Raw genomic sequence first — 18,261 nt, forward strand, 5'->3', positions numbered from 1 at the left:
ATTTCCAAGTTTGATCTTCAGAATCCATGTAAAACTGGAAAGAGACAACTGACTCCACAGAGCTATCTTCTGACCTCCACATACGTGCCTCAGGACACCCCTCCACACACGATGGTGATATAAATAAATAAATAAATAAATAAATAAATAGAAATAAATAAGAATAAGCCACAGTAATCTGATCTCCATCCACCGAGTCTAAGGACTGGGTAGACAAAGCATTTAAGTTAAGCTAATGGAGACTACTTCCTATATACTGGTCCATCAGCTCAACCAATTGGTTTTCTCACTACAATTGGTTAAAAGGAGCATTCTTAAAGGCCTTTAAAAAGCCAATCTCTCTCTCTCTCTCTCTCTCTCTCTCTCTCTCTCTCTCTCTCACACACACACACACACACACACACACACACACACACACACACAAAGCCAGGTGTGGTGGCGCATACCTTTTAAACCCAGTACTCGGGAGGCAGAGGCAGGCTGATCTCTGAGATTGAGGCCATCCTGGTCTACATATAGAGTTCCAGGCCAGCTTGGGCTACAGGGAGATCCTGTCACAAAAAAAACAAAATACCAACAAAAAATAAAAATGATAAAAAGCAAACCACAGGGCTGGAAAGACGGCTCAGCAGTTAAAAGCACTGGCTGATCTTGCAGAGGACCTGGATTCAATTCCCAGTACCACATGGCGGCTAGCAACTATCCTTAACACCAATTCCAGGGGAATTCAATGCCCTTTTCTGACTTCTGCAGGCATTGCACGAACCAGGTGCACTTACATGCACACAGGCAATACACTCATACACATGAAATAAAAAAATAATAAAATTTTAAGCCAATCACATGATCACCTTCTGGAAGGGAAACTTGGAGGGGGCTGGAAGGATAACAGACATTTCCCTTATGACTTGAGAAGGCTGTGCCATGTGCAAGCATTGTCTTTTCTATAACAAACAAAATGTGTTTTGAATAGTTTCCCAAAGACATCCTTTGGGGCAAAGGGGAAAAGATGAGTCTGGAAAACTCATGGGGAGGAGGAAGAAAGGAAAGGAAAAAGAGACCAGCCCAGAGCAACGGGGGCGCCACTGGGACTGGAGAGCTCACCAGATGCAAAATCTGAATCCCAAAGATTGTCTTTTGTAGAGATCTAAGGGGTGTAAATTTGAAAAGAGTGCCCCAAGTACATCTACTGAAACCGCAGGTCCTGGCACTGCCACAGGACACCCTCACTGATCTACTAACCCCCTCATTCCCTGTGACTTTCCTCTTACAGGGATGGTGTTCCGTACTGCGAGTCTGACTACCACTCCCAGTTTGGCATTAAATGTGAAACTTGTGACCGGTACATCAGTGGCAGGGTGTTGGAGGTGAGTAACCCCGAGCAACCACAGAGTTGTATAAATAGGATAGCTCACCCAAGACAAGAAAATCACCACATCCTTCCTTCCGTTGCCTCAACCTCCCCAAGTTTTGCTTACTACATGACCCTAACCAGATAACCTTACCAAGATCTGAGTAACCCAGAATAGAATGCAGGGAAAATAATTCCTGCTTCAAAACCTGCTCTGCTGCTAAAATCAGTTGCTGCTTTGGATTCAGACCCAGACAGATTTCTGAAGAGTAACAATTAGGATTTTCCTCGCAACTCTACCCAAGGATGGAAGACCTTTTTATGTTTTAACTATTTGGTAATGTGCTGATTTAAGAGTCAGCTTGTTCGGCGGCTTGCTTTCTAGGTCCTTCTTTGCCTGGTCCATCACCATGGCAACAGCTCTCCCCAACCTCTGATGCAGCAGTTCTCTCTGCCAGTGACAGACAAGCGGCAGCCCCTTGCTGAGTCTTTGGCCTTCCAGACTTTCATTCCAGACCCTGTGAGCCTGGAAGCTGCCTTCCCATACTTTGGGGCCATCCACCTTGATGAAGTAGAAACATGGAAGGATTTGGTGTAAAGGACAAATGGGTGACTAAGGGCAGGGATAATTGTGCTGTGGCATTATCTCTACTGATAACTCATACTCTGATTTTGGGTGAGGATCTTCGCATCTCTGGACCTCAGTTTTTCAACTGACGGTGACTGAGGAATCATAGGCTGGTTCAGCTGCTGTGAGCAGATTTATTAGTGCTATCAAATCTTGCCGGTTGTTTGTAGTTACCATGAGGACTAAGTTGAGAAAGATTCTGCAGTCACATGTGGGCTCAGCAGGAGTGTGACAATCAGGAAAGGCCTGTGGGAGAGGATGCGCTAAAGCAGAGCCCTGAGGACAATGAGGTCAGTGTGTGAAAAGCTGAGGGGCGAATGAGCCCTGTGCTTTAGGGAACAGCCAGAAAGGACAAAATGGCTTTGAAAATTGTGGGTGAGGGATACAGAGTATGTCCAAAGTGTATATCTCATAGGACTTTGTACACCATGTTTGAGAGCTTGGATTTTATACTAAGTGTAGTGGAAAGCCTTTGGAGAGCCTTAAACAAGGAGCAGCATGATAAGACATATATATTTTTTAATTTCACTAGCTGAGATGTAGAAAATTAACTGTATAGAGTCAGAGAGAATCAGACAAGCAAATGTCGTGAGTTGCTAAATGATTAAGCATCTCTTAGAAGCAGAGAAGAATACAAAGCAGGGTAAAAGGCGTGAACTCAGGAAAGGTGCTGGGTTCAGGTTTCCAAGAGCCTGGGATACAAGGATGAGAAGTTTTATGTAATTCATTGGGCACTTGGGATTTGTGGGGAGAGCTGCACCTCAGAGAGAAGAACATGGTGCTGTTTGTGGGAGGAAGGAGAAGGGGAGGCCAGCAGGGAGCCATGCATGCCAAGGACCTTTGTCTCCAGCATTATGGAAATCAAAATCCAATAGCTCTGCCACTATGGGGCAACTTAAAGAAGTATAAACTGAAGGGAAGAAGCCAAAAGTTGCACCAAAGTATTGAGACAGGGTGACAAGAAGCCTGGTATTACCATGTGCAGAACCAGAGATGGAAGAGAAACAAGATGATCTTGGTAGAATCATAGAGACCATTTGAGATGAGTTGTGATTAAAATTCCAAGAAGGATGCAAGAAGACAGTTGGGAACATGAACCAGAGCTCAGGAACAAAGCTCAGGCCTGGAGAGGCCAATGTCAAAGCAGTAAAAATGAATGATGATACCATGGGAGTGATCAGAATTTCCAAGATACAGAAAAGTATTGACCAACAGGAAGAGAGCGAGAGCCAGCCTTGGGGAATGCAGGCTCTCTTTTTAAAACAACTGCAAAAGGCACAGAGAAGGGAGTGTTTTAAAAAGAGAGGCAGTCAGAGGACTGGGGAGATAGATCATTTGATAAAGTACTTGCATTGTAAGCACAAGGACCTGAGTTTGATCCCCAGAACACTCATTAAAAAGCCAAGTGCCAGGCATGGTAGTGTATGCCTTTTATCCCAGCACTCGGGTGGCAGAGGCAGGTAGATCTCTGTGAGAGTGGGGCCAGTCTGATCTATATATCAAATTCCAGGACATCTGGGGCTACAGGAAGACCTTGTCTCAAAAAATGAAAGGGAGGGAGGGAGGGAAAGACAGAAAGAGAGAGGAAGAAAGAAAGAAAGGAAGGAAAGAAGGAAGGAAGGAAGGAAGGAAGGAAGGGAGGAAGGAAGGAAGGAAGGAAGGAAGGAAGGAAGGAAGGAAGGGGAGAGAGAGAAAGCCAGTCAGGTACAGTGGTGCATGCTTGTAATCCTAATGCTGGAGAGGGCAAGACAGGCAGATCCCTGGGGTTTACTGGCCAGCCAAGCCAGTCCACTTGGCAAGTTCCAAGCCAGTGAAAGACCCTATCTCAAAACACAAGGTGGGTAGCTCCTGAGAAATTTTACACACACACACACACACACACACACACACACACACACACAATGTGAGAGAAGAGCACAGTGAAAGGACAGAGCCTCAGGAAGCGTGATGGTCCAGATGGAGTGCTGGTCAAACTGTAGACTGGTGAATGGATGAGGAGGCTGAAGAAAAGCTGATGGGTGTGGTGAAACGTTGCCTTAAAGAGGAATTGCGGGTTCCTTCTACACAACTCCAGATTGGAGCTGGTGGGATGGAGTTGCATTTTCTTTTAAGAGGGGAAGCACTTTGATTATACACAGGGTACAGGTGGCCCAGTACTTCCAAGCATTCTGAATTTCTGCTAGTGGCAGGTGCCTTTTTCTCAAGCTGTGCTATTGCTCAGCAGTGTGGCAATCTCTCCCTCAAATGCAGCTGTGACTGGGTTTCAACTGACACCACTAGTACCAGCTCCATTAGCATGTTGGATTTATTGACTGATTTTTTTTCCTCCCCCTTCAAACTGGGAAAGACATTTAGCAATCAAGCACTTTAGCCTCCTCATTTTACAGATGAGAAAAGGAAGACCCAAAACATGGGGTGCCTTTCCAAGGTCAAAGGCAATATTTATTGGTAGAGACAGGGGTGAAATCTAGGACTCCAGGTTCCTGGATCCCACACTGGTACCTAAAACTTACAGACACTCGGGGTCTTTGAGGGAGCATGATATCAAGGGAAAAATCATAGTTCAATGAGAAAGACTTTGATTCTAATTTTACGTGTCTATAAAACCTTAAGTAAGTTCCTTTCAAGTCAATCTTTGTCAGTAGTGAATATTGCCATTTCATTCCGAATGGATATGTTAGGCAGGACTTTGTTTAGTTGTAGAGCAGAAGCTATACTCAAATGGTGCTGGCCATGATAGGCATGGTGGCACACGCCTTAATCCCAGCACTCTGGAGGCAGACACAGGTAGATCTCCATGAGATCAAGGCCAGTCTGGTCTACAAGCCAGCTGTGCCTACAGGGAGACTCTTTCAAATATTAAAAAAAAAAAAGGACTGTACGTTTGTTTGTCCATGGAAAAGACCACCACCTCTCCTATGGTAAGAGCACAGGAATCATTCTGGCTTCAAGCACAGCTAGATTCAGTGCCTGAATAAAATACGTGGACCCTCTGGCCTCCATGGCTCCACGTTCTTTTGCGTTAGCTTTATTCTCAAAAAGGCTCCCCTTTGAGTTTGGGGGGTTGGTCAACCTCTCACTTGGCATCCACAAAAGAAAGCAACCTTTCTTCCCCAATAGTTCACTGACCTTACTCTGTGTGTCGTTACTATGCCAACATTACAATTACCTGAACAAATAGCCTAACTCTTTAATTTTTAAGAGTGGGCCCAAATTCGGAAGACACTTGTTCCCCCAAAATCTCTTGGAACCGTCTGTCTCTTGGAACTGTGCAGATGGAACTGTCTTGATGAAAGGCTGTCTTGAGTCCAGCCCCACTCATTATTTTATTCAAAATGATTTCTCCAGCTTCAGGAGGTAAAAGCTTGGCTCCACCCTAATTTTTTTTAAATTTGAGACAGGGTCCTCTGTAGCCCCAGCTGGCCCGGAACCTGTTATATGTAGACCAGTCTGGCTCCGATCACACAAAGATCTACCTTTTTCTACCTCCCAAGTGCTGGAATTAAAGGTGTACGGCACCACACCTGGCTCCACTCTCATCTTAACAGACCATCCAGCCTCTTCATCCCTAGTTCTAGATTATCTTATTCACCCAAGGTCATGTTTCCTTCCCAATCTCCACTGCATGCAGTGGGTATAGGTGCATGGCTTTCAGTTATTTGCTATGTTAATCTCAAGCATATCCACATTCATTTATTATCTTTTTGAGTGGAGTACCAAGTAGAGGTTGTCAAGGTAACAAGATCAGGTGCCCAGGTCACAACACACAAAAGTACATGGTTTTGCTGGGGTTAATTAAAAGTCATTAGTCCAGACTGTGTCCATTTATAAAAATAATTCCCTCAACTCTGGACAGTTTCAGACCCATCCCTGAACCTGTTGTGCCAATAGAGCTGGAATCAGCTTATTGGTGGGGGTTAACACCATATCACCATATGGGCTGATGGCAGGTGGTCCCACCAAGGAGAGGTTTGGTGCTATTTCTGGAAGATGAGAAAGGAGGTTGGCTAAGCAGTGTCTCAGTACAGGGCCAGCACATATCAATACACTGTAGGCACTTTCTTAAATTGTTTCTATTCTTCTCATCATAACTCTGCACATTCCCTCCTGAGGCCATCTCACGACCCCTTCCTTCCCCAGAGACAGAACTTAGGATGCTGAATGTCAAGTCTCCATTCTTCCTCCCTTACCTTGGCTTCCATTCTCAGTCCTCTCCAATATGGCCTCAATTTGGGGTATCAATTCTTTGCTACTTTTCTTCACTGTTTTCTTGACTTACGCCTATTAGCAGATAAAGTGGTTCATCTCGCCTCTCAGCTGCTCTGGCAGCCTCCCTTCTCTGGATTGTTTTCTGCACCATCCAGGGCCCAGGTTGTTGACATGGGCATGAAGTCTCTTTCAGCTGGGGCGGGTGGTGGGGTGTGACATTTAAGAAGATGCTATGCTTCAGTACTGCCAAGGTACTGTTTCCATGATAGGGGAAGAGAGGGTCTATAATTGAAATGATTAAAAAGACACAGTAGGAAGAGGCTACTAATTAAACTGATTATCCTTGTCAAAGTAAAAGAGAATCAGTCCCACGACTTCCAGGCTTGGGAAAATATCAGGCTCCTTCTAAAATTTGAGCACAGTTTGCTTGGATGACAACAAGGACATTTTCTCATTTGTGGGAGCCACATGTTAACCAAGGATGGAGAAAGGGGCTGCGGCTTTCTTCTTTCATGAGACTCTGCCCCTTTCACATTCTTGCAAATTTTTGAGAATAAATTGAGTTTCTCCAAAATAGACAAGCCCATCCCAAGAATCCTATCCCTAAAACTATTTTGAAATAAATCCCCTTTAAACAATTTTAATTTTGGAATTAACATTAGACCAAGTAATGGCTTAGAGAATGGGACATCATAATTCCCAATATCCCCCCAAAGCAATATCTGTTCTAACATGAAAAATATTCATTCAAAACATGCTCAGCCTTCCATCCCATCCTCTGTGCCACTCCCCCCATGCAAATTCTGAAGCTGTGACAAAAAGGGCCCTTATCCTTGATAGAATCCTAATAATTTAAACAAGATTGAAAGGGGGGATCCTTTTCATGTCCAGTGCTACTAAATCTCAAGTTTATGTTACAGAGTTACTTTTGGTAACACTAAGTGGTAGGGACCCCACACATGGGGAAATGCCAGGATGTCCTCAAATCAAGAATATTTTGTTGTGTGGGAATGAGGAGGTGGGAACAGTGGCTTCTACACATGTCCAGGAAAATCCCTGGGCTTCCATCAGGACCCATGAAGGAATCACCAAGCTATCTGAGTATACTCTCCTGTGGTTCTGGATGCCACAGGCTATGGCAATGCCCACAGTATTAATGTACCCATGAAATGTTCACCCACCAGCCTCAACTGGACAGCAGCCCCAGTTCTGACAGTCTGTTTTATCTCCTGATTTCCATAGGCAGGAGGGAAACATTACCACCCCACTTGTGCCAGATGTGTACGCTGCCACCAAATGTTCACCGAAGGAGAGGAGATGTACCTCACAGGTAAGCAAATCTGACTGTCCTTAAGGAATTCTGATCGTCTCATGACTAGAAAAGAGATATAACCTCCTTCCATTTTGGTCTTATCTTTGCTGCTAGCTTGGTCTCAAGACTGCAATTAATTCTCCCCTCTCTGGGTAGATGAGGAAAGCTGCCTGTGTGGTTAATATGAAGTGACATGTAATCTGCCTTCCATCGCTGTGTGCCTCCACCGACTGCTTGACTGGCCTGCTTCCCTTGCAGTGCCCTGAGAAAACTCCTCTGGCTCTGCCTGGGAGTGGGAGGCTGAGTTGTACAGGACAGGAGGGTCATAAAACCTCAGAAGGATGCCCAGGCTGCTTAGTCTAATGTACCACAGCCTCTACCTGCACTGTCCCATTCCATCCCTCTCCCCACATCTCAGAGCATCATAGCAGGCTGCTGCTCAAGGCTCCCAAGGTGCAGGAAGAATAGAGGGTATCAGTAGTCCCCCTGCCCCAAAGCAAGCCACAGAACCTTCCTTCCCAGAGCCTGTCCTCTTGCCCCAGGATTTCTGCAAAGGTCACCAAATTATCTGCAGATTCCACTCAGCCCCCTGTCCTCTGTCCAGTCCCTCATCCCAGTACCTCACCCTGCTCTTGGCTCTGCTTTTCTGTCAGATTTTCCCAGGCCTCTCACTGATTTTAAATACAATCACTTCAGCCTCCCATGCAAGGCCTCCTCACCAAGGTTCCAAATGTTCTTTCTAGACTAAACATCCCCAACGCCTAAGCTTCCGAACCAGCTTTCAGTCCACATATTCATTGCTTCTGCAGTTATTTCTGGAGCCCCTACCATGTGAAAGCTCTGCATAGGGCCCATAAAGAGGCCCCATCACAACCCTATAATCTAAGATGGAACTAGATGAATAAATGCCACATGAATAAATGCAGGCATGGTGGGTGCTGCTAAAGGGAGGGCCCAATGGGAGGAGGGCCAGGGAAGTCTCCCTAAGAAAGGACTAGGAGCTGGTAAGTGAGTGACAGCTGATATATTGGTTACTTTTATGTCACTGTCACCAAAATGCCTGACCAGAACCCCTTAAGGGAGAAAAGATTTCGATTTCCTTTGGCTCAAGGTTTCAGTATTTCAGTCCCTTTGTGGCAAGGAGGGCACAGCATTCAGTTTATGGCAGCAAGAAAGTGTGATATAGACTGTTTGCATCATAGAAGACCAGGAAGCAGGGAGTAAGGCCTGAACCAGGGGCCAGGCTACAACCTGCAAAGGCCCATGTGTAGTGATCTACTTTTGCCAGCTAGACCCCACGTCCTAAAGATTCCACAGCCTCCCAAAACAGCACCCAGCTGGGAAGCAAGCATTCACGACACAAGCCTATGATGGATATTCCATATTCAAAACATAATAGCTGGTATCTTGGTCTGTTCAGGCCACAAAACAAGCTACCACAGACCAGGTAACTCAGCAGTAGTAGAAATCTATTGCTCAGAGTTCTGGGGACAGGAAAGTCCAAGATCTAGGAGCCAACAGACTTGGAGTTGGCAGCGGCCTGCTTTCCCATAGCGGCTACCTTCTTGCTGCATCTTGATATAGTGGAAGGGCAAGGCAGCCCCCTGGGGCCTATTTCATAAGGGCATTGATCTCAATCATGGACACTCTGGTCTCGGGACCTAATCACATCCCCCAACCCCCCTCCCCCTAATACTGTCACATAAGAGGAGTGAGTACAGGTGGAGCCAGTATCGGGGCTGAGGGGTCCAGGTTCAAGCAAAGACTGTGGGAACCTGGAGAGGTGACACTGAGGGGGTGTTGGCTGAATGGCTGTGATTTACCCTATCTAGAATTTGAACAGCCTCTTGCAGAGGAGCCAGAGCCCTTCAAGTTTTCCCCAGGAGGTAGCACTGAGGCCAGGGGCCAGTTACAGGGAGTGGGTCTCCCTATGAAGCGTGTCCTCACCACAGATGCCCACAGCCATGAATCACTCAAGCTATAATTTGGTCCCGCCCCAGGCCTAGAGTAGATTTTCTGAACCTCAACACCATTGACATCTGAGACTGGATAATCTTCGGTGTGGGGATTGTCCTGTGCACTATAGGTATTTAGTAGCATCCCTGGTCCCCACCCACTGGGTGCTAGTAATGTGTCCTTTCCATTGTGACAACCAAAAATGTCTCAGATACTGACAGATATCACAGGGTCTAGGAAAGGAAGCAAAATCATCCTCAACTTCAAACTACAAGCCCAGAGCTTTTCAATAAAATCCTGTGCCATCTGCTGAGTGCCAGGTGGGGGCTCTTGTGCTAGACTGAATGGGGGAGGGGGCATTTCAGAGATTCTAAGACTCTGTAACTACTTACTTAAATATACTACCGTCATGTGTTGGAGGGATAGAGGTGCCACTCTAAACTGTAAAGTCCCTGTCCTAATTGTATAGATGGAGAAAAAATAGGCCAAGGGAAAGGCATAGCCTGGTGTGAACCAGAGTGTGCAGGGCAAAGCAGAACTTGGTCTGAGAGTCCCTCCAAGCTTTCTCTACCTTCCCTTCCCGGGACTCAGACCTGGCTGATAATCAGATCCCCATGGCTCCCCATGAGCACTAGTGCCCTGAGTTATTCCTGCTGCAGGACCCTGTGTTTCAAGTCTCAGCACCAGAATAGTTTGCACTTGGGTTGAAAATCTGCTACCTGGTGATCCTTTCCCCTTTTCTGATGAACCCACCTCCTAGCATCAACCCTGCCCTCACAGCCACACTCCTACCTGTGTGTCACTGAGTAATCAGAGTCTGCCTTCCTGCTTGAATTCCTAATCCTCATCTTTCTCCCCTGGTGCTTTAGCCCAGACTGCCTCAGGTTGAGTCCTGGCACTACTGCTTACTAAGTTTTTGGCCTTGGGCAAGCCTCTTAACTCTCTATATCTTGATTTTCTCATCTGTAAGATGAATTGATCACAGTCCCAATAAGATACAGATGTAGTAGTTCCTGTTTGTTCATTTACCATATACATCTGTTGAACACCTAGCATATGTCCAATGTTCTCCTAACCGCTGGAGAGGCAGCAGGGAGCAGAAGAGACAAGCCCTTGCCCTGGAGCCTACAGCCATGAGTTAGGATCTTCCTGACCCAGTTTCCCTCAGATGCTGAAAGAGTTAACTATGGAGCCAACAGCTCTGTGATCATGAGAGAGAATGCACCATCAAACCTAAGGCAGAAATGCCTCCAGGAGGTGGGAGATATTCTTAGTAGTGAAGAAGGACTTGTCACCCTCTCATTAATTATCCCCTCCCTACTCCCTGGCTCCTGGGAGAGTGGGAGTAATTGCTGGGTATGAGAAGACCTGCCTCAAGGGGTGCTGAGTGATCCTGGAATGAGGGGGCTTAGGTCCTGGGGTGCTACAGTCATGATGACTTGTCTCTGGGTGTCATGTGGGGGTAGGGGTGGCAGCCACCAGGAGATTAAGTTGGGCCTTGGGTACCCTCACAATGGCAGCACCAGAACTCAGGAAGCTACCCTTCAGAAATAGAAGTATAGGAGTGGAGTGAGCCAGCCAAGAACCAGGAGTTCTGAGTTATAGTGTCGACACTTGGATCAATGAGCTGAGGCCCTGAGGAGTGACTCCCTCCTCTGGGTCTCTTCCTTCCCTTATGAAGTGAGGCTAGTATGAATGAGTCTTTCATTCATCCATTCCAGTGAAGGCCACGCTGTGTGCCAGTGTCTCTATTGCATGCCAGGCACTCTGCTTAGAGATGAGTGAGGCAGACATGCTTGCTGCCCTGGTGGGGTTCATTCTCTGAAAGGAGAGACTGGCATTAATCAAATAGAAACAAAAACATCAATGGCAAGCTGGGGAAGGTACGTGGAGGGAAAGTCTGAGGACAATGGGAATGTGTCAGAAGGCCATTGGTCTAGCCTGAGAGGACAGGGGAGCTCCTGTGAAGAAGGGACCCTTCAAGCCAGGATCCTGAGCACAAATCAGTGGTGGGAAGCTGAAGAGGAAAGGAAAGTTGTGGAGGCTGTGGTACAGCAGGTGAAAAGGCCCAGGGCAGGAGGAAGCACCACGTGTTGGAGAAACTGACGATCTACAAACATGGCCCAGAAGAAACAGGCACACACCTCAGGAACATTACAGCAGACTTGAACTATGAAGGTGTTATGAGCCCCACAGAGTGATGTGCCAAGGTGGGATGGGGCCCAGAGGTAGAGTGTGTGTTAGAGGTCTGCACAGCTTATGAACCCAGCCTTGGCAGTTCTGTAGATGGGCTGTTTAGTTCTGGCAGGTGATCTTCAGGAGCTCCCTTGGTTGTTTGGTTCGTATTTTAATTGCTGTATGATGGCCTTCTGATAGGCTCTAATAAGAAGTCTGATGTCTGTCTGGAGGAGAACTTCTGGAACCCAGGAGACTAGAACAAGTTTTCCTTTATTTGTTTTAAATTCTATTGTGCATTCTGTCATTTAACTGTTATTGTGAAGACGCCAGACTTCTAATCTGTTTGTTATCCAAACCCTTCATTTGGGCTTCCCTAGGAAATTATGTCACTGGTTTTGGTGCAGCAAAAAATAACTAAAATACTTCAGGTTCAGGGCAGAACATACACTGAAATCACCATGGTGACAGCTGATGCAGAAGTGGGCATTTTCCTAAACTCTAAATGCAGTGGCGTGCCCTCTTGTTCTAAATATGACTGTGTCCATGAAAAGTGGGTGATACAGCCTTCGTCTAGCCTTCTCTCTCCACCATGTGTCACCCCCTCCCCATTTCAATGATCTAAGACAGTTAACATGAGTTCAGTTGCACATTTTAAATCATCTGTTATCATCTGCATGTTCAACTAATTCATTAGGAAATCCTGGGACAAATCCTACCCTGTTAATGAAAGGATTGTAACTAAGTATGAGTCCCACCAATATTAAACAAGAGAAATACAGCATTAGTAATAACCACAAAATGTATCTCCTGACTTAACATCTACTGCTTGTCAAATGCTATACTACAAGTCGTCAGTGTGTCCCCCCATTTTATCCATTGAAGTGAAAATGTCAAGAAAGGTATGAAAAGCTATAAAGGGGAAGTTTGGGAACAATGAAAATATGTTGGAAGGCCTCTGATCTAGTCTAACATGGTGAGCTAAAAAATACTAATGTCCTCATTTTCCAGAACAACTTAAGATAGAAAAGTTGCATGACTTGGCCGAGGTTAGCTAGTCTGTCTTGCTAGGGTTTCTTTAAAGCATGTTGTTTGTATCTATTTCCAAATTCTGTGTGTGTGTGTGTGTGTGTGTGTGTGTGTACACATATGTATAGGCATATGTATGTCAGAAGGTAACCTTCAGGATCTTTCCTCTGGCTCTATCCAACTTGGGTTTTTTTACTTCTTTTTTAACATTTTTATTTTATGTGTATGAGTGTTTTTACCTGTCTGTATGTAAGTGTACTGTGGGTGTGCAATGCCCACAGAGGCCAGAAAAGGGCATCAGATCCCCTGTAATTGGAGTTACCAATGGTTGTTAGCCACCATGTGGGTGCTGGGAATTGAACCCAGGTCCTCTGAAGAGCAGCCAGTGCTCTTTACCACTGAGCCATCTCTCCAGGCCCTAATTTTATTTCTTATAAGTTGTGGGGCAGAGGGACTGTACCTCTGGCACATCATGCATGTGGAGCTCAAATGACAACTTTCAGAAGTCACTTCTCACCTTCTGCCTTGTTGAAGTGAGGTCTCTTCTCTTTTAGCTGTGCTGTGTACTTCATGTCAGCCTGACCTGTGAGCTTCTAGATGACTCTCCTGTCTCCATATCCCATTTCACCTTAAGTATGCTGAGACTGCAGATTCATGCCACTGCATCCAGTTGTTGGTTTGTTTGATTGTTTGTTTGTTTTGATACAGGGTCTCCCCATAGCCCCAGCTGGCCTGGAACTCACTATGTAGACCAAGCTGACCTTAATCTCACAGAGATCCACCTGCTTCTGCCTCCTGAGTGCTAGGATCAAAGGCGTGTGCCACCACAACTGGCACTAGCCATGTTCCTGATCTTTGTCTCTCCTCCAGCCACACTAGCAAAGATGCTGTTCTGGTTGCTGTCATTTCATAGCTCAGTGTTATTACTTTAAATTGGATCTTTCTAGTGACAGCTTAGGTTGTAGGAGTTATGCTTAAGAACTTTAAATCTTGTGTTTCCCCAATCCTGCTACATAATTTTAGATTCTTCAAACATATCCTATTCTTGTCCTAAACTGGTATTTCCTCAAGTCTGACTGTACTAAGTATATTTCATTTTAAAGAGAGTATATTTTAATTTTTGATGAGCTGCCATTTTTTTCCAAGATTTTAAGGGTTACCACACATCTTGAATTACATAGAAAATATTACAGTGTAGTCTCTGAGGCTTGTATTTCTAAGTCTGTTTCCAACTTGCTCCACTCAGGGCACCACAAACCCAAGGCGATGTGGCTATTTTCTCACCAGTTACATGTCACACCTACTTCACCAGCCAATTTGTTCATATTGGTCAAAATTAGGTCCAGAGCAGCAGTTTCCCTTGTTTCGTCCTCTATTTTCTGAGAAACAAAATTGCCTGCAGGGCAAGTCAAGAATGAGTTTGTCAGTACTCAAGTTTGAGTTTGATGAGATGGTTTATTCGTTTGGACTTTTCAGTGGCAGAAACCCAACTCCAGCCACACTAGACAAAAGGGAAATATTTGATGGGCTGCTGAGACAAGAAGCATCTAGAAGCAGCTACATTGAGGGGCCCTAAAGTGTCACCAGAGAAGTCTTTTCTCTGCTTCTTTTTCTGTTGGTCTCACACTCTCCTGCCCCAGACTGGAAGCCATGCTGTGGGAAGAAGGGCTCCACCGCCTCCGACCCCAGCTGCGCGCAGACAGGCAGCATTCCTACCTGAGCTCAGCAGAGAGATCCCAAGAGAGATTCTGACAACCTGACTTGGGCAGATGTCAGGCCAGGCCAGACCAGGGTGGGGAGATGGAGGTAGACAAAAGCCTAAGACATCCAAGCTCCTGGGACCCCAGCCTCACCATCTGTAAAGGAGGGGCAAGGCTAGGTGCCCCCACACAAGGCCGCTCTAAGGAGCAATGCGCAGCCACAGGATGTGGGCTTGGTGTACAGTCAAGCACGGCTAGCTCTGCTAGCCCAAGCTCACAGCACACCCAGGAGTGTCTATGCCCTAGGATGCAGCACATTCATCAGTGATGACCTGTGTCAATATTACCATAACAGCATTAAGAACATATTAAGGGGCCAAGGCGATAGGCCAGTGGATAAGAGCACTTGCTGTGTGAGCATGAGGGACCTGGGTGTGAATTCCCAGCACCCAGGTAAAAAGCCAGGTGTGGCTGAGTGTGCTGTACCACCAGCATTAAGGGATGGAAACAGTCGGATCCCAGGAGCTCACTGGCCAGCCAGCCTAGCTGCAATGGGAGGCTTCTCCTCTGAGGCCCCATCTCAAGGGATAAGATAGAGACCGAGAGGGGAAAACGTCCAATGTACTTCTCTGGCCTCTGCATGTGCACATGCACACTCATGTGCATGCATTATACACACACACACACACACACATAACCACATGTACCACATACTACACACTACACAAAAAAAGAAAAAAGAAAAGAAAACACTTAGGAGGCTGAGGCAGGCAGATCATGAATTCAAGGCCACCTCGGGGAGTGTAGCAAGATCTTGTCTCAAAAGGGAAAAGCACTCAAATAGGGCTCTGTGTATTTCCTCAGTAAATGTCAGATGCCTTTATTATTATTATCATTTTTATTTTTAAGCACCATTGTTATCAGCATGTATGTAGCATGAGTCCAGACACAGGCACTCTCTAAATGTGAGTTATAATAATACCAGGGATGGCTGAGAGATGGAGTGGGTTAGATCACCTCCTGTGTAAGCATAAGGATTTGAGTTTGAATCCCCAGCATCCATATAAAAAGCTGGGTGTGGGTACATGTGCATTTGGAGACAGACCCCCAGGAGCTTGCTGGCCAACCAGCCTCACCAGAACACTGAGATGCAGTAATACACACTGCATCTCCTGGCTCACCCAGGCCCTGTTCCTGGGAGTCAAGGTAACCAACCACCTTGACCGTCTCCATTCTCTGTGATTCTTTTCTCCTTACCCAAGCTAGCTCTTGGCACACAGATAATTTTTTGGATGGGAGAGAGAAGACAACATTAATAACAACAATGAAAATTAACACACAATGCCTACTACAAGCAGATGTTGTTCCAGTGCTACAAGCAGATGTTGTTCCAGTGCTATACATGAGCTACTTCATTCAGCCTTAAAACAAACTTATGTTCAGATATTGTCAATCCCCACTTTACAGATGGGAAAACCAAGGCATAGAATAGTAACTAAGTTGTTCTAGACACTGCAGCCAGTGAGGTAGAAAGCAGCATAATAGGATTTAAACCTCATAGATATCATATTAAAATAATTCATTAAGTGTCTGGTGCCTGGGGAGGATTGCTGACTCCCAAGATGATGGCAGTGGTGGTATCATTATTATATAACAGACCCAACAGGGAGAGATTGCTTGTCTCCCTCCAGCAGCATCTAGACCCTCAGCAACCGAGGGAGAACAAAGCACCCTATGGTCTGTAGAAGTAGTCCACCTGCTCTTGGATTTTCTTTTATTGAGATAAAAAGTCACTTAACATTAGATTAACCAGCCATTTCAAAGTATGTGATTTAGTAGCTTTTAGTCCTTTCACAATGTTGTATAATCATCATCTCTGTCTAGCTCCGTCTCACGAAAGAAGACCTCCATCCTCTTTAAGCAGTTGCCTCTACTCCTGTGGGCCTATAGCTACTGGCACCACTAAGCCGCTCTGTGCCCACAGACTTACTATAACTATAAATATGCCCCAATACAAAATTGTAAATGCACTTAAAACATCATGAGATTTACGACAATTGTTTTGTAACTGGATGGTACAGTTCTTGAGTATGAACTTTGTGGATGGCATCATGTCACAGTGTCAAAAGGTTGGACATGCCTGAAAAAATGGAATCATTTAATGTATGTTCTTCTTTTCCTGAGCACAGAGCTGCTTAGGTTCATCCATGCATGCTATAGCGTCAGTGTGCCACTCCTTTCAAGATTGAATCATATTCTATTGCATGGCTATATCACATATGTTTATTTATGTGGGTCTCTTTGGAGAGAGTGTTTATTTTATTTTAATTGTGTGTATATGTGTCTATATGTGGGAATGTGCATGTAAGTGTGGGTGCCATGGAAACCAGAGGCATCGTATCCCCTGGTACTGGAGTTACAGGCAGTGTAAGCCACCCAGTATAAATACTAGGAACCAAAGTCAGGTCCTCTGCAAGCACAGTACATGCTCTTAACCCCTGAGCCATCTCTCCACCCCTGGCTGAGGTTCTTAATGGAGCAATGCCAAGGTCCTAGCTGATCCACATCACAGAGGTGGTACTGCAGCCATGGAGGCAGAATGCTGAGAAGCCTCACCCTGCTATGGTCAAGAGAAGTCTATAGAAGAAACTTGTTGAAGCAGAATTCCCTGCAGAATTCAAACCCCAACCTTAACCACACACATCGACAGGTGAGCAGGGTGGTGAATCAGACACCGGGAGGGACACAGAAACCCACAATGTCTAAAAACATTCAGATTCGGAAGTGTTTAAAAAGTGCAGTGCTTATGCAACAGAAACTTCTGATTGGCTACTTCCAGTCACTGCCGTATTTATAACTACCCACTTGGGCATTCTGCAAGACAACATCACCAGATCCAGCTTTGACATGTTTTTAAAAGGCACTGCAAACTGAGTGTTAAGACCAAATGGAAAGATGGATGGGATCCTGAGCATCCAGTCAGCCCCAGATGCTACAGGTGTGGGGCATGCTGTAACAGGTCCCGCTGACTCTGATAAGCATCACAGATGATCTGATACCCACCTGAGGACTATGCTGGAGATTTGGGTCTCAGTAGATTTAAATCACAGAAATTGGAATTGTGGGTGACAATCTCAGCAAGTAAGAGAGTGATTCATGGAACCAGGAGTCCAGCAAACAAAAAATGCCTCGTTCTTATAAAGTGCTAAAGTTCTGTCTTGGAAAGTTTACTTATGCCATGGCATTCTAAAAAATTAACTTGGAGTGTTGTCTGGTGTTTAACCATGCGGTTATCATATTTAGAATCATAAAGTCACCTGGAGAAATCTTGAATCTCAGATTCTCAGACCCACTCCAAGAAGCTGGCATCAGGGGTTCCATGTGGGGGTCCAGGAATCTCCATCAAACAATTGGTCCATACAGGTCACACCTTGCCCAACCTAAATCTAGTGAATGTTCTTACAGACACTGAATCTGAAACTGTAGCTATTAAACCAGAGCCTAGATTGTCCTATCTGCCCAAATCTCTGAGCCCAGCTTAAAGAATCCAATTGGCCTAACGTCAAATATCTTGTTTTTTATTTTTTAGAGTTTTAATATTATTGTTACATGTGTAGAATGGAGAGTGTGTGTATATATTTGAAAACTTCTAGGGGCAGGGAGCTCACTATCAAATGGGCAAGAGCGTTCAATTCACAGAGGTTAATTTTCCTTCCCTGGAATTTCTGCCCTTGATTCTTGTTCTACTTTTATAAGACTTGCAAAGCAAATAAAATTTTCTTTCCACAGAGAGTACTAAAATATGCAAGAACATGGTTCACCCTCTACTCAGCTTTCTCTTTCCCAGGGTGAAGATGCTGCCTTTGGGACCGATCTTGAGTGTCCCCCCCCCCCCCCCCCC

At 45.4% G+C, this 18,261-nt stretch overlaps 1 protein-coding gene across 11 annotated transcripts in view; it reads left to right on the forward strand.

Moving 5' to 3' along the window:
- Ablim3 (actin binding LIM protein family member 3) overlaps positions 1-18,261 on the forward strand; it is a 138,895-nt gene that overhangs the window by 88,803 nt on the left and 31,831 nt on the right. For all 11 annotated transcript variants that reach the window (XM_008837895.2, XM_008837896.2, XM_008837898.2 and 8 more), the window contains 2 exons: positions 1,274-1,367; positions 7,431-7,518. In XM_008837895.2, coding sequence (XP_008836117.1) covers positions 1,274-1,367; positions 7,431-7,518 — 182 coding nt within the window. The remainder of the gene's footprint in view (positions 1-1,273; positions 1,368-7,430; positions 7,519-18,261) is intronic.

The sequence above is a fragment of the Nannospalax galili genome, unplaced genomic scaffold (genome assembly GCF_000622305.1).
Source record: "Nannospalax galili isolate Female #2095 unplaced genomic scaffold, S.galili_v1.0 scaffold19, whole genome shotgun sequence".
NCBI lineage: Eukaryota > Metazoa > Chordata > Mammalia > Rodentia > Spalacidae > Nannospalax > Nannospalax galili.